At 44.9% G+C, this 26,315-nt stretch overlaps 1 protein-coding gene across 3 annotated transcripts in view; it reads left to right on the forward strand.

Moving 5' to 3' along the window:
- Nucleotides 1-25,688, forward strand: part of LOC121004106 (zinc finger protein 25-like) — a 42,726-nt gene extending 17,038 nt beyond the window's left edge. Inside the window, exons 2-7 of one of the 3 annotated variants that reach the window (XM_040436215.1) lie at nt 15,827-15,973; nt 16,085-16,228; nt 16,316-16,439; nt 16,553-16,650; nt 18,390-18,501; nt 23,808-25,688. In XM_040436215.1, coding sequence (XP_040292149.1) covers nt 15,827-15,973; nt 16,085-16,228; nt 16,316-16,439; nt 16,553-16,650; nt 18,390-18,501; nt 23,808-24,946 — 1,764 coding nt within the window. In that variant the 3' untranslated portion in view covers nt 24,947-25,688. The remainder of the gene's footprint in view (nt 1-15,826; nt 15,974-16,084; nt 16,229-16,315; nt 16,440-16,552; nt 16,651-18,389; nt 18,502-23,807) is intronic. The other 2 variants (XM_040436216.1, XM_040436217.1) reach the window with 2 other exon arrangements.
- Nucleotides 25,689-26,315: the final 627 nt, after the last annotated feature.

Consider the following 26,315-nt stretch of genomic DNA (forward strand, 5'->3'; position numbering starts at 1 on the left):
AATATTTTATTTTAAAATATAATAAAAAAAAATATATAAATAAAATGGAAACAAACAAACTACAAATGCCTATATGTAGACCGAGTTGGAGTAGAAGGTTGGGGGGTAGAGGGCAGAACACGGTTTGGTCCCCCTCGGTCCTGTTCTTGTGTCCCTGTGGACATATAAGTGTGTGTTGTGGGAAGTACAACGGAGGGAGTGTGCAATCTTGAGGGTGGGGCAGGAGAAGGAGTTGACCGAGCAAGAGTAGAGGGAGTGTTGAAACTTGTGGGAGGAAAGTTAATGAGGAGGAGAGGGAGAAAAGTGAGTAAAGAGCTTGGTGGTTTGGTAATGGGGATGGGGGCTGAGGAGGTTGGGAAGGGGGATAGGTAGTTTGGGGAGGGGTCTGCGGAGGTTGGGAAGGGGGATAGGTAGTTTGGGAAGGGGGTTGTTGAGGTTGGGGATGGGGGATAGGCCATGGACGGGGGGATAGGATGTGGGGCGGTGCTGTACTTGCGACAAGACACTGTCCACCTGTCTTCGGGCCTCATTAAACAGTTGGTCGGGCGTAAACCGTTCCATCACTGGGAGCAACGATAACCAATAGTGATGCACCGAACCCAACTGCGACGTCAGCACCGCCCCCTCCTGCAAAAGTCGCACAGTGTCCTCCAAAGCGGCAACTCTATTGGTGAATCCCATCAAGAACTCGTAAACGAGCCTTGTGAGATCCTCGTAGTCCGCCTGACTGCTCCTACCGGTCCTCTGGCGACGCATGAGGGCCTCAAAAAGCGTTGCTAATGTAGCCATCGTTGCGTTGCCAGAGGGCTCACGTAGGGGAACATTGAGGTCCTGACCAACTGTTGGAGTAGGATGAGAGGGACCCGCAGTGGGCAGCTCTTCAGGGGCCGCCTCCGGTGCGACAGCCTCCGGAAGGACTTCAAGAGGAGGTTTGGGCGCCCGAGTACTGCTTGATGTGCTGTAAAGGAAACAAAAACAAAAAAAACAAATGTAAAAATGGAGAACCATATGTGGATGTCCCGGACAGAGTGCCAAATGACAGTCTGCCTGGGCCACACACATAGATTGGAGATCAAAATTCATAATTAGTATAAACATTTTATCTTACCTTCGCAGCTGTGGGGTTCTTCTAAGGAACCCTAATGCGGCCGCATAAAGGTACGGCCGCTTGCGGGTTCCTCCAGACCTACTCGGGCGCTTAACCTCCTCGTTGAAGTCCTTCTTATAGCGGTCCCTCATTGACTGCCACCGCACCATGATTGTCGTCCCTGTCAACAAGAAAAAGAAAACAAAAAATAAAATTAAGTCTTAGGCTCCATTCACACGTCCGCAATTTTGTTCCGCATTTTGCGGAACGGAATTGCGGACCCATTCATTTCTATGGGGCAGCACATCGTGCTAATGTGCTAATTAGCACTAAACTAATTGCTGTGATCACATTAAGGACTCGTTCACACCAGGCAGTGCGTTCCGGCCTGATTCTGTCCAGAATGCACTGCACCGCATTGCGGCTGGCTAACTATATTGTGGGGCAGGAGGGGGCATAGTGGTCTGTTGAAGTGATTGGCACCATAACCATGCCCAACGGCTGCAATGCGATCGGCTGCACAGGATCACAAGGCACATTATGCCTGCGGTCCAGTCCAAACAAAATGATGCAAGCAGCATTTTGACCGGACCTCTGGCATAATTGTGCCTTGCGATCCCGTGAATCCGATCGCCTGTGGCTTTGGTGCCATTCCCTTCAATGGATCGTCACGCCCCCTCCTGCCCCACAACATAGTGAGCCGGCCGCGAGGTAGTGCATTCTGGGCAGAATCCTCTGCTGTGAATGAGGACTAAACGTAGTCATTTCACACCACAAAGACTGGAACGCAAGCCAGCCACCTCCCTGCATAAGGAAGCATGGCGGTGCATTGAAATATGGTTTTGATTAAAAAAAAAATTTTGTATCCGGTTGAGCCCCTGCTTTAGTCCTTCGACAAGTAGTTATTTTTTTTACTTATTTCCACACCCCTGATTATATAAGGGCGTTCTGTATGATGATTGATATAAGGACGTGTATTGTAGGGCTGCAGCTAACGATTATTTGAATAATCGATTAGTTGTCGATAATTTCATTGATTAATCGGGAAAAAACACCAAAATGACATAAGTATGATTTTACTTAAAAAAATTATGTTCAAAAGCCATATTAAAACAAATTTAGGAGTTACATAATTATTAAAATTTTGCATTACAATGTAAAAAAGACAAGTTATGGGGGATCTGTGGAGGACACTGTTATGGGGGATCTGTGGAGGACACTGTTATGGGGGATCTGTGGATGGCGCTGTTATGGGGGATCTGTGGATGGCGCTGTTATGGGGGATCTGTGGATGGCGCTGTTATGGGGGATCTGTGGATGGCGCTGTTATGGGGGATCTGTGGATGACACTTATGGGAGGGGGATCAGTGGATGAGACTATATAGTATTGTATGCTATGTGTCATCCACAGATCTCCCCCATAACGGTGCCATCCACAGATCCCCCTCCCATAACCGTACCATCCACAGATCCCCCTCCCCATAACCGTACCATCCACAGATCCACCTCCTCATAGCAGTGCCATCCATAGATCTCCCAATACACCGGCCACATCAGTATTCAGACTATTCCTTAACTGGCAGTAACTTTTACTTGAACTTTAAATCGGCTCTATGATCTTTATTACCTTACAAATACAATGAAGCTCCAGTAACAGGCAGAGCAGGCGGCGGCGTAACATCACTCACTCACGTGACGCGCCTGCTCCGCCCACTTTATGAATGAAGCAGGCGGAGCAGGCGCGTCACGTGAGTAAGTGATGTAACGCCGCCGCCCGCTCTGCCTGTTACCGGAGCTTCATTGTAAGTTAGTAAAGATGCTCTGATTTAAAGTTGAAGTAAAAGTTACTGCTGATTAAGGATTCTGACCTCCCGCCCCGCATAGCAACGAATCGGCCGATTATTCGATAACTGGATTAGTTGACAACGAATCCCGTTATCGAATATTATCGATAACTTTGATTATTTGTTGCAGCCCTAGTGTATTGTAGTATCATGCCCTACTCTCCCGGTTATGATGTCCTAATTTTTGGGGTTATGAAAGTGGCTTTATCACTGACCCAGGGAGGGAGGGCAGAGAATAATTGATGCAACCGGAGGGTTCCGATTTCTTCAGCCAGCCAACAGCATAGAGGAATCAAGCAGTTAACGTGACTCATTAACCCCAATGTTATAAGATAAATGATGGGGTCAATTTTTTTATGTAAGACACATGGTGTTATTGCTTTAGTAATTCCATGTGCCTCACATTAATAGTAAGTGACCCCATCAAGTACCTCCTCATATAATGGGCAACATGGGGTTAATGTGTGGGTATTTATATTTTTTAAGTATCGATTTAGTATTGAGTATCATTATAAAGTATTTAATGCAGTTATGCTTGTGATATTGTCTAATCATTTAATGCAATCATGCTATTGATTGTGCATTACATCTGTTTACTTTGATAAAACTTAAAGGGAATCTGTCACCTACTTTTAGCATTTTAAGCTGTCACCATCGCTATGTTCACTAAAGTACCTTATTTTCAGCAGTCTTCTTTTTACTTGATTTTGTTTTGTCCTTTTGATATAAAAGTGCTTTTTATGATATGCTAATGAGGGTCCAAGGTGCCCAGAGGGGCGTTTTTTTCCCTCTCCGGTGCCCAGTGACGCCCCCCTGCAGTGCCCAAGAACGCCTCCTGTTCCTGAAATAACCTCCCACAGCCCGGCAAACGGTTCCGACCCCTCCCCACATCATAGTCTTCCTTCTAGAAATGCCCCGTCCTTCTTCCTGTCGGCGGCCAGAAAACTCGCGCAGGCGCAGTACCGCCTGCGGCCTGCGCGATTATCAACCTCCTGAGGGCAACAGCCTCAAAAGTCTCACTGGGCATGCGCCGAGCCCAGTGATGTAACCTGAGCCCTGTTGCCCTGAGGAGGTTGATGATCGCGCAGGCCGCAGGAGGTACTGCGCCTGCGCGAGTTTTCTGGCCGCCGACAGGAAGAAGGACGTGGCATTTCTAGAAGGTAGACTATGACGTGTGGAGGGGGCGGAACCGTTTGCCGGGCTGTGGGAGGTTATTTCAGGATCAGGAGGCGTTCTTGGGCACTGCAGGGGGTCATCACTGGGCATCGGAGAGTGAAAAAAACGCCCCTCTGGGCACTTTGGACCCTCATTAGCATATCATAAAAAGCGCTTTTATATCAAAAGGACAAAACGAAATCAAGTAATAAGACTGCTGGAAATAAGGTACTTTAGTGAACATGGCGATGGTGACGGCTTAAAATGCTAAAAGCAGATGACGAATTCCCTTTAATAAAATATGTGAAATATAAAAGATATGTCCATCACCTACCTGTTGGTACAGTGTTGGAGATGGCATCTCAGCGGAAGGGAAGACTTCTTTCATGAAGAAGACGGTTGACTCCTGGACACACACAGATCCGGTTTGTTTTACTGGGAGGGATGTGAGGACAAGTTGCAGAAAAATCTGAAACTAGGAGCCAGAGGTCGCGCTACATTTTTTTTCTGGAAGAGTAAAAATACTTCTCTTACCATTTTTGAGTATTTTTAGCTCAAAAAAATAAAGGGAACACTTAACCACCTCCGGACCGCCTAACGCAGGATCGCGTTCCGGAGGTGGCAGCCCTGCGCACAGTCACGCATATACGCGTCATCTCGCGAGACGCGAGATTTCCTGTGAACGCGCGCACACAGGCGCGCGCGCTCACAGGAACGGAAGGTAAGAGAGTTGATCTCCAGCCTGCCAGCGGCGATCGTTCGCTGGCAGGCTGGAGATGTGTTTTTTTTAACCCCTAACAGGTATATTAGACGCTGTTTTTATAACAGCGTCTAATATACCTGCTACCTGGTCCTCTGGTGGTCCCCTTTGTTTGGATCGACCACCAGAGGACACAGGTAGCTCAGTAAAGTAGCACCAAGCACCACTACACTACACTACACCCCCCCCCCCGTCACTTATTAACCCCTTATTAGCCCCTGATCACCCCTAATCACCCCTGATCACCCCATATAGACTCCCTGATCACCCCCCTGTCATTGATTACCCCCCTGTCATTGATCAACCCCCTGTAAAGCTCCATTCAGACGTCCGCATGATTTTTACGGATCCACTGATAGATGGATCGGATCCGCAAAACGCATCCGGACGTCTGAATGAAGCCTTACAGGGGCGTGATCAATGACTGTGGTGATCACCCCATATAGACTCCCTGATCACCCCCCTGTCATTGATTACCCCCCTGTCATTGATTACCCCCCTGTAAAGCTCCATTCAGACGTCCGCATGATTTTTACGGATCCACTGATAGATGGATCGGATCCGCAAAACGCATCCGGACGTCTGAATGAAGCCTTACAGGGGCATGATCAATGACTGTGGTGATCACCCCATATAGACTCCCTGATCACCCCCCTGTAAAGCTCCATTCAGATGTCCGCATGATTTTTACGGATGCACTGATACATGGATCGGATCCGCAAAACGCATCCGGTCGTCTGAATGAAGCCTTACAGGGGCATGATCAATGACTGTGGTGATCACCCCCCTGTAAAGCTCCATTCAGATGTCCGCATGATTTTTACGGATGCACTGATAGATGGATCGGATCCGCAAAACGCATCCGGACGTCTGAATGAAGCCTTACAGGGGCATGATCAATGACTGTGGTGATCACCCCATATAGACTCCCTGATCACCCCCCTGTCATTGATTACCCCCCTGTCATTGATTACCCCCCTGTAAAGCTCCATTCAGACGTCCGCATGATTTTTACGGATGCACTGATAGATGGATCGGATCCGCAAAACGCATCCGGACGTCTGAATGAAGCCTTACAGGGGCGTGATCAATGACTGTGGTGATCACCCCATATAGACTCCCTGATCACCCCCCTGTCATTGATTACCCCCCTGTAAAGCTCCATTCAGACGTCCGCATGATTTTTACGGATGCACTGATAGATGGATCGGATCCGCAAAACGCATCCGGACGTCTGAATGAAGCCTTACAGGGGCGTGATCAATGACTGTGGTGATCACCCCATATAGACTCCCTGATCACCCCCCTGTCATTGATTACCCCCCTGTCATTGATTACCCCCCTGTAAAGCTCCATTCAGATGTCCGCATGATTTTTACGGATGCACTGATAGATGGATCGGATCCGCAAAACGCATCCGGACGTCTGAATGAAGCCTTACACGGGCGTGATCAATGACTGTGGTTATCACCCCATATAGACTCCCTGATCACCCCCCTGTCATTGATCACCCCCCTGTCATTGATCACCCCCCTGTCATTGATCACCCCCCTGTCATTGATCACCCCTCTGTAAGGCTCCATTCAGATATTTTTTTGGCCCAAGTTAGCAGAATTATTTTTTTTTTTTTCTTACAAAGTCTCATATTCCACTAACTTGTGTCAAAAAATAAAATCTCACATGAACTCACCATACCCCTCACGGAATCCAAATGCGTAAAATTTTTTAGACATTTATATTCCAGACTTCTTCTCACGCTTTAGGGCCCCTAGAATGCCAGGGCAGTATAAATACCCCACATGTGACCCCATTTCGGAAAGAAGACACCCCCAGGTATTCCGTGAGGGGCATATTGAGTCCATGAAAGATTGAAATTTTTGTCCCAAGTTAGCGGAACGGGAGACTTTGTGAGAAAAAAATAAAAAATATCAATTTCCGCTAACTTGTGCCAAAAAAAAAAAATTTCTATGAACTCGCCATGCCCCTCATTGAATACCTTGGGGTGTCTTCTTTCCAAAATGGGGTCACATGTGGGGTATTTATACTGCCCTGGCATTCTAGGGGCCCCAAAGCGTGAGAAGAAGTCTGGTATCCAAATGTCTAAAAATGCCCTCCTAAAAGGAATTTGGGCACCTTTGCCCACCTAGGCTGCAAAAAAGTGTCACACATGTGGTATCTCCGTATTCAGGAGACGTTGGGGAATGTGTTTTGGGGTGTCATTTTACATATACCCATGCTGGGTGAGAGAAATATCTTGGTCAAATGCCAACTTTGTATAAAAAAATGGGAAAAGTTGTCTTTTGCCAAGATATTTCTCTCACCCAGCATGGGTATATGTAAAATGACACCCCAAAACACATTCCCCAACTTCTCCTGAATACGGCGATACCACATGTGTGACACTTTTTTGCAGCCTAGGTGGGCAAAGGGGCCCATATTCCAAAGAGCACCTTTAGGATTTCACAGGTCATTTACCTACTTACCACACATTAGGGCCCCTGGAAAATGCCAGGGCAGTATAACTACCCCACAAGTGACCCCATTTTGGAAAGAAGACACCCCAAGGTATTCCGTGAGGGGCATGGCGAGTTCCTAGAATTTTTTATTTTTTGTCACAAGTTAGTGGAAAATGCTTATTTTTTTTTTTTTTTTTTTTTTCATACAAAGTCTCATATTCCACTAACTTGTGACAAAAAATAAAAAGTTCCATGAACTCACTATGCCCATCAGCGAATACCTTGGGGTCTCTTCTTTCCAAAATGGGGTCACTTGTGGGGTAGTTATACTGCCCTGGCATTCTAGGGGCCCAAATGTGTGGTAAGGAGTTTGAAATCAAATTCTGTAAAAAATGACCTTTGAAATCCGAAAGGTGCTCTTTTGAATATGGGCCCCTTTGCCCACCTAGGCTGCAAAAAAGTGTCACACATCTGGTATCTCCGTAATCGGGAGAAGTTGGGGAATGTGTTTTGGGGTGTCATTTTACATATACCCATGCTGGGTGAGAGAAATATCTTGGCAAAAGACAACTTTTCCCATTTTTTTATACAAAGTTGGCATTTGACCAAGATATTTATCTCACCCAGCATGGGTATATGTAAAAAGACACCCCAAAACACATTCCCCAACTTCTACTGAATACGGAGATACCAGATGTGTGACACTTTTTTGCAGCCTAGGGGGGCAAAGGGGCCCACATTCCAAAGAGCACCTTTCGGATTTCACAGGTCATTTACCTACTTACCACACATTTGGGCCCCTAGAATGCCAGGGCAGTATAACTACCCCACAAGTGACCCCATTTTGGAAAGAAGAGACCCCAAGGTATTCGCTGATGGGCATAATGAGTTCATGGAAGTTTTTATTTTTTGTCACAAGTTTGTGGAATATGAGACTTTGTATGAAAAAAAAAAAAAAAAAAAAAAATCATCATTTTCCACTAACTTGTGACAAAAAATAAAAAATTCTAGGAACTCGCCATGCCCCTCACGGAATACCTTGGGGTGTCTTCTTTCCAAAATGGGGTCACTTGTGGGGTAGTTATACTGCCCTGGTATTCTAGGGGCCCAAATGTGTGGTAAGGAGTTTGAAATCAAATTCAGGAAAAAATGAGGAGTGAAATCCGAAAGGTGCTCTTTGGAATATGGGCCCCTTTGCCCACCTAGGCTGCAAAAAAGCGTCACACATCTGGTATCCCCGTACTCAGGAGAAGTTGAGGAATGTGTTTTGGGGTGTCTTTTTACATATACCCATACTGGGTGAGATAAATATCTTGGTCAAATGACAACTTTGTATAAAAAAATGGGAAAAGTTGTCTTTTGCCAAGATATTTCTCTCACCCAGCATGGGTATATATAAAATGACACCCCAAAACACATTCCCCACCTTCTCCTGAGTACGGAGATACCAGATGTGTGACACTTTTTTGCAGCCTAGGTGGGCAAAGGGGCCCATATTCCAAAGAGCACCTTTCGGATTTCACAGGTCATTTTTTACTGAATTTGATTTCAAACTCCTTACCACACATTTGGGCCCCTAGAATGCCAGGGCAGTATAACTACCCCACAAGTGACCCCATTTTGGAAAGAAGAGACCCCAAGGTATTCGCTGATGGGCATAGTGAGTTCATAGAACTTTTTATTTTTTGTCACAAGTTAGTGGAATATGAGACTTTGTAAGAAAAAAAAAAAAAAAAAAAAAAAATCATCATTTTCCGCTAACTTGTGACAAAAAATAAAAAGTTCTATGAACTCACTATGCCCATCAGCGAATACCTTAGGGTGTGTACTTTCCGAAATGGGGTCATTTGTGGGGTGTTTGTACTGTCTGGGCATTGTAGAACCTCAGGAAACATGACAGGTGCTCAGAAAGTCAGAGCGGCTTCAAAAAGCGGAAATTCACATTTTTGTACCATAGTTTGTAAACGCTATAACTTTTACCCAAACCATTTTTTTTTTACCCAAACATTTTTTTTTTATCAAAGACATGTAGAACTATAAATTTAGAGCAAAATTTCTATATGGATCTCGTTTTTTTTGCAAAATTTTACAACTGAAAGTGAAAAATGTCATTTTTTTGCAAAAAAATCGTTAAATTTCGATTAATAACAAAAAAAGTAAAAATGTCAGCAGCAATGAAATACCACCAAATGAAAGCTCTATTAGTGAGAAGAAAAGGAGGTAAAATTCATTTGGGTGGTAAGTTGCATGACCGAGCAATAAACGGTGAAAGTAGTGTAGGTCAGAAGTGTAAAAAGTGGCCTGGTCTTTCAGGGTGTTTAAGCACTGGGGGCTGAGGTGGTTAAACAACACACTAACTCCAAGTCAATCACACTTCTGTGAAATCAAACTGTCCACTTAGGAAGCAACACTGAGTGACAATCAATTTCACGTGCTGTTGTGCAAATGGGATAGACAACAGGTGGAATTTATAGGCAATTATCAAGACACCCCCAATAAAGGAGTGGTTCTGCAGGTGGTGACCACAGACCACTTCTCAGTTCCTATGCTTCCTGGCTGATGTTTTGGTCACTTTTGAATGCTGGCGGTGCTTTCACTCTAGTGGTAGCATGAGACGGAGTCTACAACCCACACAAGTGGCTCAGGTAGTGCAGCTTATCCAGGATGGCACATCAATGCGAGCTGTGGCAAGAAGGTTTGCTGTGTCTGTCAGCGTAGTGTCCAGAGCATGGAGGCGCTACCAGGAGACAGGCCAGTACATCAGGAGACGTGGAGGAGGCCGTAGGAGGGCCACAACCCAGCAGCAGGACCGCTACCTCTGCCTTTGTGCAAGGAGGAGCACTGCCAGAGCCCTGCAAAATGACCTCCAGCAGGCCACAAATGTGCATGTGTCTGCTCAAACTGTCAGAAACAGACTCCATGAGGGTGATATGAGGGCCCGACGTCCACAGGTGGGGGTTGTGCTTACAGCCCAACACCGTGCAGGACGTTTGGCATTTGCCAGAGAACACCAAGATTGGCAAATTCGCCACTGGCGCCCTGTGCTCTTCACAGATGAAAGCAGGTTCACACTGAGCACATGTGACAGACGTGACAGAGTCTTGAGACGCCGTGGAGAACGTTCTGCTGCCTGCAACATCCTCCAGCATGACCGGTTTGGCATTGGGTCAGTAATGGTGTGGGGTGGCATTTCTTTGGAGGGCCGCACAGCCCTCCATGTGCTCGCCAGAGGTAGCCTGACTGCCATTAGGTACCGAGATGAGATCCTCAGACCCCTTGTGAGACCATATGCTGGTGCGGTTGGCCCTGGGTTTCTCCTAATGCAAGACAATGCTAGACCTCATGTGGCTGGAGTGTGTCAGCAGTTCCTGCAAGACGAAGGCATTGATGCTATGGACTGGCCTGCCCGTTCCCCAGACCTGAATCCAATTGAGCACATCTGGGACATCATGTCTCGCTCTATCCACCAACGTCACGTTGCACCACAGACTGTCCAGGAGTTGGCAGATACTTTAGTCCAGGTCTGGGAGGAGATCCCTCAGGAGACCGTCCGCCACCTCATCAGGAGCATGCACAGGCGTTGTAGGGAGGTCATACAGGCACGTGGAGGCCACACACACTACTGAGCCTCATTTTGACTTGTTTTAAGGACATTACATCAAAGTTGGATCAGCCTGTAGTGTGTTTTTCCACTTAAATTTTGAGTTTGACTCCAAATCCAGACCTCCATGGGTTGAAAAATTTGATTTCCATTTTTTTATTTTTGTGTGATTTTGTTGTCCGCACATTCAACTATGTAAAGAACAAAGTATTTCAGAAGAATATTTAATTAATTCAGATCTAGGATGTGTTATTTTTATCTTCCCTTTATTTTTTTGAGTAGTGTAGTTAATACGAAGGCCTATATAACAGGGCTCGACAAATCCCAGGTCGCCATGGCGACCAGGAATTTAGTCCTGGCGCTTGGGTATTTGTCAGCCCGTTTTCAAAGGTGCCCGGGCGATGGGTGCGGAGCTGCCGTTCTGTCCGGAGGCAGCATCGTTTGAAACAGCTCCTTCACAGCACACAATAGCAGAGACGCTGGCAGCAGGGAGGGGAGGGACTCAGGAGGAGTGTAATCTGATCCTAGAGTGGAAGCTGCTTCTGCCAGCCCCTCCCCTCCCCGCCCACCAACCAATCAGAGCTGAGGCAAGGCAAGCACTAGCAGCTCTGAGTCACTGACACAAGTACAGGGAGAAGAAAGAATCGAATGAGTCTCAGGTTAAGAATCTAAAGATCCGATTAGTTAGAGACTCATTCGATTCTTTGAGTTAAAAGAGCCGTGAGTCACCAGAACAGGTTACACTGAGGCTGTCGCTGATGCTTTTGCAGTAGTGATAAGATTAGGGACAGGAGCAGAGAGATGAGAGAAGTGACAGGACACCGTTTAGATTACAGTTTGAATTAACCCTTTAGGATCAAATTGGCTTCTCAAGGAGATCTATATGTTAAAGGCATCCCTTCTTCCGTCTCATTCAGTAGCTATAGAACTAAGGGTACTTTCACACTTGCGGCAGGACGGATCCGGCAGGCTGTTCACCCTGTCGGATCCGTCCTTCCGCTGTTTCGCCGGACCGCAGCTCTGTCCCCATTGACTATAATGGGGGCAGAGCTCTGGCGCAGCACGGCAGTGCATGGTGAAAGGCCGCCGGACTAAAAGTACTGCATGTCCAACTTTTTAGTCCGGCGGCCTCTCACCGCGAACTGCCATGCTGCGCCGGAGCTCCACCCTCGTCCCCATTATAGTCAATAGGGTCCGGGGACGGAGCGGCTGTATATGTAACATGGTATACAGCATTATTGGGGGGGCTCTATGGAGAAGTGGGGGGGGGGGGGCACTATAGGGGCACCTACTAGGGGCTTTATGACGCGGCTCCGCCTGGCTCCTAACTTTTTTAGCTGGCTCCTAGATTCCAAGGAAATTTGTCAAGCCCTGCTATATAACATTAAAGGGTTGCTATTTATGCAGGGAAACCATTACTAGTACTCTAGAACTGCCTTCCATGCATAAATGGCAAATTTAGACCATTTTAAATTTAGCTGACATCATATACTAAGGCCTCTTGCAGACGAGCGTGTCCGGATGCGTTGCGTCTGCGATCAAGGAAAATTGTGTGAGTAGGTACGCAATTGCAGTCAGTTTTGACTGAGATTGCGTTCCGATGTTCAGTTTTTATCGCGCGGGTGCAATGCGTTTTGCACGCGCGTGATAAAAAACTGAATGTGGTAGCCAGACCCGACCTTCTTCACTGTTCGGGTTTGGGTTAGGTGTTCTGTATATTTGATTATTTTCCCTTATAACATGGTTATAAAAGAAAATAGCATTCTTAATACAGAATGCCTACTAAAATGTGCCTTGAGGGGTTAAAAAATACAAAAAATTTACTTGCCTCAACCACTTGTTTGCGCAGCCGGCATCGTCTTCTTTCAGTACCTGACAAAGGACCTTTGATGACTTAATCACGTGGTGAGCGCGGTGACGTCAGCGCAGGTCCTGCGAAATGAAGATTACGTCATCAAAGGTCCTTTGTCAGGTCCTGAAAGAAGAGAATGTCGGCTGCGCGAACAAGTGGTTGAGGAGAGTTAATATTTTTTTACATTTTTTAACCCTTCAAGGCACATTTTAGTAAGCATTCTGTATTAAGAATGCTATTATTTTCCCTTATAACCATGTCTAAGGGAAAATAATACAGTAAATTGACTTTTAGCAATTTACTTACATCATCTCCTAGCAACCATGTGTGAAAATCGCACCGCATCTGCACTTGCTTGCGGATGATTGCGATTTTCACGCATCCCCATTCATTTCTATGGTGCCTGTGTTGTGTGAAAAACGCAGAATATGGCCTCATGCACACGACCGTTGTTCCGTTCCGCAAAATGGGGTTCCGCTGTTCCGTGATCCGTTTTTGTTTCCATGTGTCTTCCTTTATTTTTGGAGGACCACGAGACATAAAGGAATGTAAAAAAAAGACTGACAGATTTGCCATGCAAATGATAGGGGGAAAAACGGACGCGGATGACAATCTTGTGTGCCTCAGCGTTTTTTAGCGGTCAGCATTGACTTGAATGGGTCCGCAAACCGTTTTCCGTGAAAATAATAGGACAGGTTATATTTTTTTGACGGACTGGAACCACGGATCACGGACGCGGATGGCAAACGGTGCATCAGCTGAGTTTTCAACGGACCCATTGAAAATCAATGGGTCCGCAGAAAATCACGAAAAACGGCGCAACGGACACTGAATAAAACAACGGTCCTGTGCATGAGGCCTATAGAACATGAAAATCACTGCTCATCTGAACAGCCCCATTGAAGTGAATGGGTCCGGATTCAGTGCGGGTGCAATGCGTTCACCTCACGCATTGCACCCGCACAGAATTCTCGCCCGTGTGAGAAGGGCCTAAACATAAGACCACTGGCACCTCAACAGTGCCACATGACTGTGTACATTACCCTGCATTATTACATCGCTAGGTGTACTGTCCCTGCACTGTGACATCATTGCACATATCCCTGCCATTATTATTACATCACTTGTGCCTTGTTCTGTGACATCACTGTATGCATTAAACCTTTGCTTAGTCAGGGGCTGTTGAGATCTCATTTTTGCTGTGCATCAAGCAGATGTGTTTTTAAACAGAAAAAATGTATAGAAAGTATGGCTCGAAGTAATCATAGACTATAACTGGGAAAACTTTAGTTCAAAAGTGCATACTTTTGAGACGGTAATGTGCTGCCCCATGGTTACTTAATACGCCCTGACTTTACTGGTAGCAGTGGTGGAGAGGTCATTGCTGTGGCTGGCACTATTCTGGGGTTAATATGACTGGCGCTGTTTCAGGGCCTAATATGGCTGGTGCTGTTCTGGGGGTAATGTGGCTGACAGGATTATGACTTAACAGACTGTGGCGGCTTTCTCTAATTACAGAACAGGCAGTCTCCGGTTGCTATCGGTAACAGGTGTACGCCTCACGCTGCCTGCACTATAGGAGCTGTACTACAGATAAGCGCGGGAAACTGAAACGTTTACACGTGACGCAGCACTCGCCATGCTGCCGGCCGTCACTTATGGGTAACCTGTGCGAGCTGTGGAGTTACTGAACAGTTACTACTAGCAGGGCTGGTCGCTAACAGGACGCACACTGCGGACGAGCACCGATATGGTTCACCTATGTGTTCATAGGGATCAGGCTCATACAGCATGTGAGGCTGGACAAGGAAAAACAAGGCGCTCAGATCTGGGACCCTCACTACATTTCACTACACAGCAAGGCCACTTACCCCGCCAGTGACGACCGCGTGCCTCCTTCCTTACTTCAGAGCGGTGTACCATAAGCTCTGGCAGCCGGCTCACACTGACCAATAACAAAGCTCCTTACTGTAAGGAGCTTTGTGATTGGTTGTTTCCGGTAGCAGCAGCATCGGTGCGTTGCCCTTGCTGTTCACAGCGCTCACTGCATTGATGAATGGCAGGAAAAAGTCTAAGGCGTATCGGTACGCCTTTGACTTTTTTCAGGGAGTAAAATGGCCTGAACAGGCGTCTATGACGCTTGTACAGGCGTTATTGCGACCTCTGCTAGGAGCAGTTTACAGACTGAATATCAGGTGTCTAAAAATGATGGAATAACATTTTCCCATGTCAAAGATGTCCACAGTCTTTAAATGGTCCCTGACTAGAGATGAGCGAATTTCAGGTTATGAAATTCGTTCACTCTTTGTTTACTGGTAAAAGGTGAATTGCGTTATGGATTCCATTATCACGGACCAGAACGCAATTCTATGATGGGATGCATAACAGAATGCCTTTAGAGGTATTCCGTTATTCATTCCGTCATAATAGAAGTCTATGGGCTGCAAAACAGATCCATCCCGTTTCCGTTATGTCTGTCAGGTTTCCGTATTAATTCCCGGATCCGGTACCAAGTGTTCCGGAAAACCGGATCTGGTTTCCCGATCTGCGCATGCTCAGACCTTTTTTTTTAAATGTGAAAAAAATAAATACTGGATCCGTTTTTTCCGGATGACACTGGAGAGACGGATACGGTGTTTCAATGCATTTGTCATCCAGATCCGAATCTGGATCTGGAAACAAATGCTATCCGTTTTGGATCCGGATTTCCATCGCTGGAACTGCCTGCCGGAATCTAACAACGAAAGTGTGAAAGTACCCTTAACCTTACTAAAGAGGTAGTGAAGATGCAGATGCCAACAATTGCAAGGCACTCTGTAAGTTTGACTAAATAGTGTTTTTGGTCCTCGTGTCCATAATAAGATACGCCAGTAGTAAAGGCTGTTTTTATGCCAAGGCTCTGAGGCTGGCCGTACACCTACAATAGCTGTTTCTCCCAGCTTCTCCATACATATACACTGGTTTACTGCTGAATGTGTATGTATACATGAGAGTCTGCTGAATGTGGTGGGTTCAGCTATTGTGTGTATGGGCATCTTTAGCATAAATTCTGATGTGTGGGTTTCCTCTAGGTTGTTGCACAGTCACCTTATGGTCTCTTCAACAAGATGATGGTTCTCTTTGTCAGCGATCCGCTGAGGATGGACAAGGGCAGAAAAAAGATGTCTGAAAGTATATTCAGGCTCAGTTTAGAGATTATCTACCTGCTGACTGGAGAGGTGAGGGTTAACTTGTATTAATATCACATGGCATAGCTTTTATTTCTGAATTGAACTGGAACCCTGGGAGGTCTTTGATTTTATAAAGATGTCCATATGTGTTATACCCAGGATTACATAGTAGTCAAGAAGACATCTAGAGAGGGTGTGAGCCCGTTTGAGCAGCCTTCATCTCACTCGCTGATACATGAGAGGAATAATGATAAGAAGATCCTAGAACTTACCAACAGGATCATTGAGTTGCTGACTGGAGAGGTGAGCGATCCTGGGAATTCTGGGACATTCTGCAGTAACATAAGGGGTATTGTGTCTGGATGATGACTGTATCCTTGTATATGTCAGGTTCCTGTAAGGTGTCAGGATGTCACTGTCTATTTCTCCATGGAGGAGTGGGAGTACATAAAAGGACACACGGATTTCTACAAGGATGCCATGATGCAGGACCACCAGTCCCTTATTTCACCAGGTAAGATGAGACTTTTATTGATCGTAAAGAATAGTATGGTTTTGAGGGTCACACAGATGCATCCATCATCTGATTGTCACAGAAACAATGTATTAATTCACTGTGTTCTACAGATGGAACCAGAGACAGAAATTCACCAGAGAGATACCCCAGTCCCATGTCTTACCAGGATTGTCTAGAGGGAGATCTCGGTTACGGACAAAATCGTCAGGTACCTTGAATGCCTCCCCGTATATTTCATATGAAAGAAAATAACTTTGTGCTTTCATAGTTCCTTAAATGGGTTATCCCATGGTACACATTTAGCACCTAGCCACAGGATCCAGTAGAACAAGGGTCTGTACTCGGCTATCTCCATCCATCCTCTAAACTTGGACTGGTATGGCATATGCATGTCCACTGCTCCATTCAAATGGAATCTGTGGCCTGTTTCAGTGATTTGGTGGGGATTCCAGGAATCAGAGCCCCACAAATCATACATTTATCATCTATCCTGCGGATAGGTGATGAATGTTTGTCATGGCATAACCCCTTTCAATTCCACATTTTTACATTTTATTAAAAGAAAATTGAAGAGTTATGGACCTGTATTTATTTGTATAAAAACGAATGTACTTGCCATGGTACATGCTAAAATTGTAACTTTTTTGGGGAATTAAGTACTGATGACCTGTCCTCAAGATTGAAGGGAAGTGTGGTGACCTCCTTCATAGTATACCAAGCACAGTACTGTACATTGCTTAGTGGCTCTGCTTGGTATTGCAGCTGAATGCCATTCATTTGAATGGGACGTAGGTGCACAGTGCCCATGTACTGGGGTCCCTTCCAACAACTGATCAGCAGAGGGTGCCAGAAGCTGAATCGCCACGATCAGATATTGCCCTATCATTGGGATAGGTTATCAATATTTAGTTACTAGGAAATGTCTTCAAGCCATGTGCCATACTCCTTTCCCATTGCTCTGTATGCTATAGCAGGCAAGTACAGCTGCACTCACTCCACCCATTAACTGGAGACCCTTTTACACTGGATGCTGATCGGACCAATTCTCAGGAACTAAAGTTCCTATGAATGCTTGTTCCTGATAGTTGGCCCAAGCATAGGTGTCACTGATCTCCTGACTTGCTTGTCAGGTGATCGCATCTCTCATGTGGCACCCAAAATCTTTGTTTTGTCAGCAGCACATAGCCCTATGTAAACAAGATGTGCTGCTAACAGTATGCAAAGTGAACAGTCGTTCATTCCCCTGTAAAGGACAATTTTTTTTTATTGCATTGTACTTATTTTGAGCTAAACTTCATTTTTTCTAATGTTCTTGTTTTTTTTTGTTTTTTTTTTGTGAGCCCCTTCCTCTGTACTGGGTTGAGATTTTCTATTAGTAGGCTCTGTGTTTACAATCTTTCCCGTCAGGAAACTCAGCTGATGTGAAGCTTTATCTCTGATCTCCTGAGAGCTCATAAACACTCATAGCTCAAATCTTACTGATAAGAATGTTTCTTGAATAAGTGTTTATGAGCCCTTAGTAGTTCAGAGATGAGGGCTATACAAGGCGAATGTGAAAGATACTCACATCTAGGCTGAAATTAAATTCTTTACTTGCAGAGATTGGAAATATGATTTTATTTTTATTTTTTTATTTTTACCCAAAATTCGTAAAATGCAATCATGAAAACAAATTGTGCCCAGAGTTGTTCATAGCCTCCAGCCATGTGAAAGGCACTTTAAACGAGCACTCATTGACTTGTATATCGTCGATCTCTGCTGGTTTATTGCCTGGCATCTGCCCTAGTAAAAAGACACTTTATCTGATCTTTGAGGGGTTCTGCATCCACATTTAAACAAGTCAGTGTTTTTTTTTTTTTTTTCCAGAGAGCTTGCAGATGACAGTGTCTCTTCAATGGCTGTAAATTTTCCTTATAATTTGCACAGCTTTTCCTCCCGTTAAATTAGGATCAAGACTTGACTGTAATTAGAGTTGAGGTTACAGCGGGAGATGAAGAGACTTGTGTAATTATTGATCAGAAGCAGAACCAGGAGAAGGAAACCGTACGTATCATCCCTGGTGAGTAATAGTCACTAAATACACTAGATTTACATGTTCTTCAGTGTGTAAGAGGAGGAAAAACTTGATAGGCTGTCTATACAAGTTTTCATTAAAGAGGTTGTCTGCTTTTTATATTGATGACCTATTCTTGGGATAGGTCATCAATATCCATTCGGGGTGGGGGGGCCCGGCCCCCTGCTAATCAGCTGTTTGAAGAGAATGCGTTGCTTGTATGAGCGCTGCCTTCTCTTCATTATTTACCTGCTTGCTGTCGCAACTACAGCAGCGAGCAGTGTATTTACAACTCTGCCCTCCCCATTCACTTCAATTCAACAGCTCTGTAGTATTCACTTGAACAGGAAAGAGCCGTCCCATTGTAGTGAATGGGAACAGCAGAGCTGTAATTACACCTGTTCACTGCTGCAGTGGAGACAGTGAGCAGGTAAACAGTGAAGAGAGGGCAGCGCAGCTCTGATCGGAGGGGGTGTCTGCAGTCAGCCCTCTGCTGATCTGATATTGATGACCGATCCTGAGGCTAAGTCATCAATAAAAAAAACTTTTTAGTTTATTTTTTATTCAGTTTTTGGAGCTAAAACCAGGAGAGAGATTTCCAGGATTTTGTTATTGATGGCCTGTCCTTAGGATAAGCGAGTAATATCGGATTGGTGGTGTTCTGATATCCTGCACCCTAACTAATCATTTGTTTTAATGTAGCTCTGGTGCCAGATCTTCAATGGTAGTAGCGTTGCAGTGTACAGTCTCTATTTTACTGGTCTGGAACCTATCTCTAGCACCCTTAAGACTAGGAGAGCATGCCATTAAACCAATTATATACTGTTCTTCAAGCCTCATTCAGAATGATTCTGTTCTTCAAGCCTCATCTCTCTTGACAACTCTGCGCCCAGCTTGTTTTCATTTCTTGGAGCCCAAAAGTCCACCTTTGCCTGACCCAGGATTGTCTAACTTAGGTGGGAGGCCACCTATTGCTTTACCAGTGGCTTTCCATGTTGGAGGATGCCTAGGTCAAAACAGAGTTTTATTCTATTCCATGCTAATTCTGTTCTAGTTTTCCCAATCTCCCTCTCTAGCTTCTGGCTTCTAACAAGCTGTTTGCTGAAAAAGTCCTTCAGGTTCAGCAGGGAAAGGCAGATAATGTGAATTAAACCTTTTTGAGTCCCCAAAAAGGATGGCTGTGTCTGTCCCATGGTGGAACCTGAAGCAACTCAACAAGCATGTTAGCCTACATCACTTTTGAATGGAGCCCTTCTTTTCTGCATTCTCCTCCATGGACCCCAATATGGTCCTGTCCTTGGTGGAGATTTGGAGTGCTTATCTTTCCTCATCAACTGTTTTTGTGCTTTGTGGTCCATACTGCATATCTGTTCATTCTCATTTGTTGGTCATGGCTTCTCCTGTATTCATCATGTCATGCCAAGGTAGGACCGTATTACTTTCCAGGGCAGTCATGTCAATTCCATACTTGGAGGCCATGCGCATCAAGGTTCTCCCTGAGATCAAGAACCGGGAGAGTCTCAGGATCACCATGGGGGTGCTTACTCAGTTTGGCTGGATCATCAACAGGCAAGGTGTATCTCTATCCTTTTTAATCCAGTGTCTAAGGCGACAACCACCTCTTCTCCTCTGCTTTAGGGCTCATGCCCACGAACGTAAGGGCTCCGTGCCCTTGCTGCAGACCGCAAATTGTGGTCCGCAATGCACGGGCACCGACCGTGGTGCAGCCGCATGCAGATCGCGGACCCATTCACGTGAATGCACAAATTTTTTGTGGTGCGGAGGCACGGCCAGAAACACCACAGAAGCACTCCGTAGTGCTTCCGTGGGGTTCCGATCCGTGCTTCCGCACTGCATCTCCGGATTTGCGGACTCTTTCAAGTCCACATCCGACATGCGGAATTCACACTGCTGGTGACCCGTGTATTGCGGGACCACTGTATGTACATTCGTGGGCATGAGGCCTTAGCATGAGGACCCTAGATCCTCATTCTAGACCCTCAAGTTGGCAATTCTTTCCAAATGGGACAAGTCTACCCTTTCCTTGGACTGGTGGCTTAACTCTTCCATGAATCTCCAAGGTTACCCCTTCTTCCTATCTGGGTTGGGGAGGGGTATTTCTCCAGCACACCATTCAGGGACACTAGGAGCCTAAGGAATTAGAAAGAAAATGCCCACTAGCATTCTAGAACTCGGGGTCATTTTCCTCTCTCCTTCAGTGATGAGAGACCATCGAATTTGGATTCAGGCAGACCACGTCACAACCTTGGCATCCATCAGTCATTAGGGTGGCACCTGCAGCAAAGCAGTCATGAAGAAAGCGGCCCATATCTTGTATTGGGTAGAATGCCACATCTTGGCAATTTTGGCAACCCACATCCACAGGGTAGAAAACTAGGTCGAAGACTAACTCAGTCAAGAACAACTGAATCCCAGAGAGAGGTTTCTCTATCCCGATGTCGTATTCATAATCTGTTAACTTTGTGGCACTCTGGACATCTACCTCATGTTCCTCAGTTTGTCACCAGAGCCTGAGACCTTCTCACAGTCGTGATAAACAGCCCTGATAATTACGTGAACTCACTTCTGTCTATCCTGTCTTTTTCACTTGCTTTCCTTCTTCCCGTGTGTCCGGATTGGTCTAGACCAGGGATGGGCAAACTGCGGCTCTCCAGCTGTTGTAAAACTACAACTCCCAGTATGCCCAGTCTGCCTACAGCAGGGCATGAAACAGCTGGAAAGCCGCAGTTTGCCCATCACTGGTCTAGACACTCATAGGTGGATGTGGTCAATCTCATTGGAGATGCCCCCATCCTCCAGTTCAGTCTGGATGCAGTGCTGCTCTTGGCTTCTTGAAGGGTCATATACCTGCCTTATCCAGACTTTGCTAGCCTCAAAAAACCATTAGTCCTCCAGGTAGTCATGCATTTCATTACTTCTTGCATGTCCCCAGTACCTCCTTGGGACCTGGCACTGGATGCCTTTGAATCTTCCCCCTTTAAACCTCTCAGGGTAACTGGCCTCCCTGGCTGCAGTGACTTCCCTCTGAAGAGTCTCTCAGCTGGTTGCCCTTTATCGTTGTTCCTCATTTTTTGATCCTTAAACAGACAAAGGCTGTACAGCTCCCAATGTCTGTCTTCTAAAGGCTCCTCTTTAATTTACTGTATGACATCCTTCTAGTGAAATGGCATATTGCCATATGTCCAAACATTACAGTACAAAGTTGCGCAAGACAAATATGTGCATGAATTACAGGTTACAAACAGTATAGTATATAAATGTGCATGAATATACAGTCCTGCAATGCTGACTAATAGTCTAAACACAGCAGCGATGCCCCATTGAGTCTGGATGAAGAGGATATCATGGATGCTGGTTTGTGTTTCAGTTGATCTTGAAAAATATGGCTGATATGAAAAAAGTCAGTCACCAGAGTAAAAAGTGATAAAATACAGTGGCTCGCAAGGGACGTAAAAGGAAATAAATGCTAGCTAGCTAGAAACTGTTTGCACAAATGACCCCTTAATGAAGCTAAAGCATTACAGGGAGTGCAAAATTATTAGGCAAGTTGTATTTTTGAGGATTAATTTTATTATTGAACAACAACCATGTTCTCAATGAACCCAAAAAACTCATTAATATCAAAGCTGAATATTTTTGGAAGTAGTTTTTAGTTTGTTTTTAGTTTTAGCTATTTTAGGGGGATATCTGTGTGTGCAGGTGACTATTACTGTGCATAATTATTAGGCAACTTAACAAAAAACAAATATATACCCATTTCAATTATTTATTTTTACCAGTGAAACCAATATAACATCTCAACATTCACAAATATACATTTCTGACATTCAAAAACAAAACAAAAACAAATCAGTGACCAATATAGCCACCTTTCTTTGCAAGGACACTCAAAAGCCTGCCATCCATGGATTCTGTCAGTGTTTTGATCTGTTCACCATCAACAATGCGTGCAGCAGCAACCACAGCCTCCCAGACACTGTTCAGAGAGGTGTACTGTTTTCCCTCCTTGTAAATCTCACATTTGATGATGGACCACAGGTTCTCAATGGGGTTCAGATCAGGTGAACAAGGAGGCCATGTCATTAGATTTTCTTCTTTTATACCCTTTCTTGCCAGCCACGCTGTGGAGTACTTGGACGCGTGTGATGGAGCATTGTCCTGCATGAAAATCATGTTTTTCTTGAAGGATGCAGACTTCTTCCTGTACCACTGCTTGAAGAAGGTGTCTTCCAGAAACTGGCAGTATGACTGGGAGTTGAGCTTGACTCCATCCTCAACCCGAAAAGGCCCCACAAGCTCATCTTTGATGATACCAGCCCAAACCAGTACTCCACCTCCACCTTGCTGGCGTCTGAGTCGGACTGGAGCTCTCTGCCCTTTACCAATCCAGCCACGGGCCCATCAAGACTCACTCTCATTTCATCAGTCCATAAAACCTTAGAAAAATCAGTCTGGAGATATTTCTTGGCCCAGTCTTGACGTTTCAGCTTGTGTGTCTTGTTCAGTGGTGGTCGTCTTTCAGCCTTTCTTACCTTGGCCATGTCTCTGAGTATTGCACACCTTGTGCTTTTGGGCACTCCAGTGATGTTGCAGCTCTGAAATATGGCCAAACTGGTGGCAAGTGGCATCTTGGCAGCTGCACGCCTGACTTTTCTCAGTTCATGGGCAGTTATTTTGCGCCTTGGTTTTTCCACACGCTTCTTGCGACCCTGTTGACTATTTTGAATGAAACGCTTGATTGTTCGATGATCACGCTTCAGAAGCTTTGCAATTTTAAGAGTGCTGCATCCCTCTGCAAGATATCTCACTATTTTTGACTTTTCTGAGCCTGTCAAGTCCTTCTTTTGACCCATTTTGCCAAAGGAAAGGAAGTTGCCTAATAATTATGCACACCTAATATAGGGTGTTGATGTCATTAGACCACACCCCTTCTCATTACAGAGATGCACATCACCTAATATGCTTAATTGGTAGTAGGCTTTCGAGCCTATACAGCTTGGAGTAAGACAACATGCATAAAGAGGATGATGTGGTCAAAATACTCATTTGCCTAATAATTCTGCACGCAGTGTATGAACACAGTAGATTTACCATACAGATAGCTGCTGTAAGCATGACATTCAGCCCCTTAGCAGCCTATACTCGTGGTTTCTTTGTCCCTCAATGAAGTCTGTGATTTTACAGTAAGTACTGATGAGTATCTTAATGATTTTAGTTATATTTTAACACTAAGCATTATATTAAGAATGTTCTTTATTTTGAAAAACAATGATTACTGTTTTTATTCCCAGCAGATGACAGCAGCAAGAGCTCGGAAGAACTTACTTTATCGCTAAGTTGTAAATTAGAAGATTACAGTAAAACACTAAATTGTTCTGGAGAACACCCCCATACTGCAAATTTGGCCTCACAGCATCTCAATATGGACAAAACTTCTGATCAGTCAGAGATGGAAAAACAAAGTGATAAAATGTTTTCATGTTTAGACCATGATAAATATTTGACACTGAAATCAAATCTTAAACATCAGAAAAGTCACACAGGTGAGAAGCCATTTCCATGTTCAGAATGTGGAAAACTGTTTACCCAGAAATCAGATCTTGGTGTACATAAGCGCAGTCACACAGGGGAGAGGCCATTTTCATGTTCAGAATGTGGAAAAAGTTTTACCTGTAAATCTGTTCTTTTTCGACACCGTAAAATTCACACAGGAGAGAAGCCATATTTATGTTCAGAATGTGGGAAGTCTTTTAACCAGAAATCAAATTTTGTTGAACATCAGAAAATTCACACAGGAGATAAGCCATTTATCTGTTCAGAATGTGGGAAGTCTTTTACCCAGAAGTCATCTCTTATTGCACATCAAATGACACACACAGGAACAAGACCATTTTTGTGTTCAGAATGTGGGAAATCTTTTACACAGAAAGCGCATTTTGTGGAGCATCAGAGAATTCACACAGGGGAGAAACCATTTTCATGCGCAGAATGTGGAAAATGTTTTATCCTTAAATCTGTTCTTATTCAGCATCAGAGATGTCATACAGGGGAAAAGCCATTTTCTTGCTCAGAATGTGATAAATGTTTTGCACGGCAATCCGTACTTCGGAACCATCAGAGAATTCACACAGGGGAGAAACCATTTTCATGTCCGGAATGTAAAAAACAATTTACTCGAAAATCAGTCCTATTTTACCATAAGAGAACTCACACAGGAGAGAAGCCATTTGAATGTTTAGAGTGTGGGAAGAGTTTTGCCAAGAAATCACATTTTAGTAAGCATCAGAAAATTCACAAAGGGGAGAAGCCGTTTATGTGTTTGGACTGTGGGAAATATTTTTCTCAGAAATCGCATCTTATTAAACATCAAAGGACACACACAGAGGAGAAACCACTTTCATGTTCAGCCATAATTGTACCTGGAATGTGAACATTGTTTTACTCAGGAATCGGTTCTTTTTGACCATCCGAGAACTCACACTGGAGAGACGCTGTTCTCATGCTCAGAATGTGGGAATGGTTTAGCCAGAAATAACATTTTATTAAATATCAGTTTGGGTGGAGTACTGTTTCTCAGTGAAGTGGCATAGTGGTGTATGGAGACTTATTTTTTAGAACCTAGAAGAGGGGCAGTTACAAAATAAAACTTCACTTTTAATATATTGAGGTAAAAAGGCCCCATACACACAAACAAATAAGTGATTGTAGTCTAGGGGCTCAACTGGTCATGGATATAAGACCGTCAAGAGCACCATGTGTGACCATAAAGATGGTTGAGTAGGTGCCCACACCATACACTGGACCAGGGAGGCAAAGTGCTATTGACCCCCTTAAATGGAAGTGGTGTTTCCAAATAATGGGTACAGAAGGATATCACGTAGGCACCTAATGGACTGGCAGGTGGTTGAAGCCAAGATGGAGGGGGAGTAGTTTGTAAACTGACCCTACAGAGCCCTACTTGGCCTGGTACACCCTATAAATGAATCCTTGGAGCGGGGTCCAAAAAGCCCCGCAAGGGGTGGCCCCGGCTGGAACCTGGTCCTATGCTGGAGGCCCTATACATAAACATTCAGGACCCTATGCCAGATCCGGGGGAAAAAAGGCTAGTAAGCTAAGCAGTTAGGCTTGTAAACTATGCATGTGGATATGAAAAGAGTGTCCCGACGTCTGAGGCAGCGCAGCCACAATATATAGGCGGAGGGACCAGTGATCGGGCATCTAGCGGCCACATGACGGCGCATGCGCGCACTAAGAGACGGCGGTACCTTAAGGCTGGTGTTTAAACCAGACTAAGGCATACCCTCAGAGACATCACAGTTAGTAATATAAAGGGAGGATATGATATCTGCCGAATATGCATGCCATTGTTGGAACCAGTAAATGTACAATATGGCACATAGTGTGAAGGGTGCCCCCTTGTGGTCACCAACGATATATGTGGCCAAAAGGGAGGACATAAACCCTACGGTAACAATAGAAGGGAGGGAGGAGTGCCTCAGACAATTAGTTAAGAGGCAGGCTACAACTCCAGGCCTTTAGATACAAATATGATGAGGGACAAAAATATATATACTGACCCTCCAAGCAGACCATAGAAAGAGGTATTAAATGACAGGATAAGGAACCAAGGAACAAACAGGAGTACTTGGAGAAGCCCCACCAGGACTAGAATGTGGCCAAAGGTGTATAGATGCACGCAAAAGCCATATAGGGGCAATCATAAAAAACAGCCAAAGTTTAATTGCTCATTTAGGCCGTGTGGGGTAGGAGTATTGAGTGTGAAAATCCACCAGCATTCT

This window comes from Bufo bufo, chromosome 6, assembly GCF_905171765.1.
Source record: "Bufo bufo chromosome 6, aBufBuf1.1, whole genome shotgun sequence".
NCBI classification, from domain to species: Eukaryota; Metazoa; Chordata; class Amphibia; order Anura; family Bufonidae; genus Bufo; species Bufo bufo.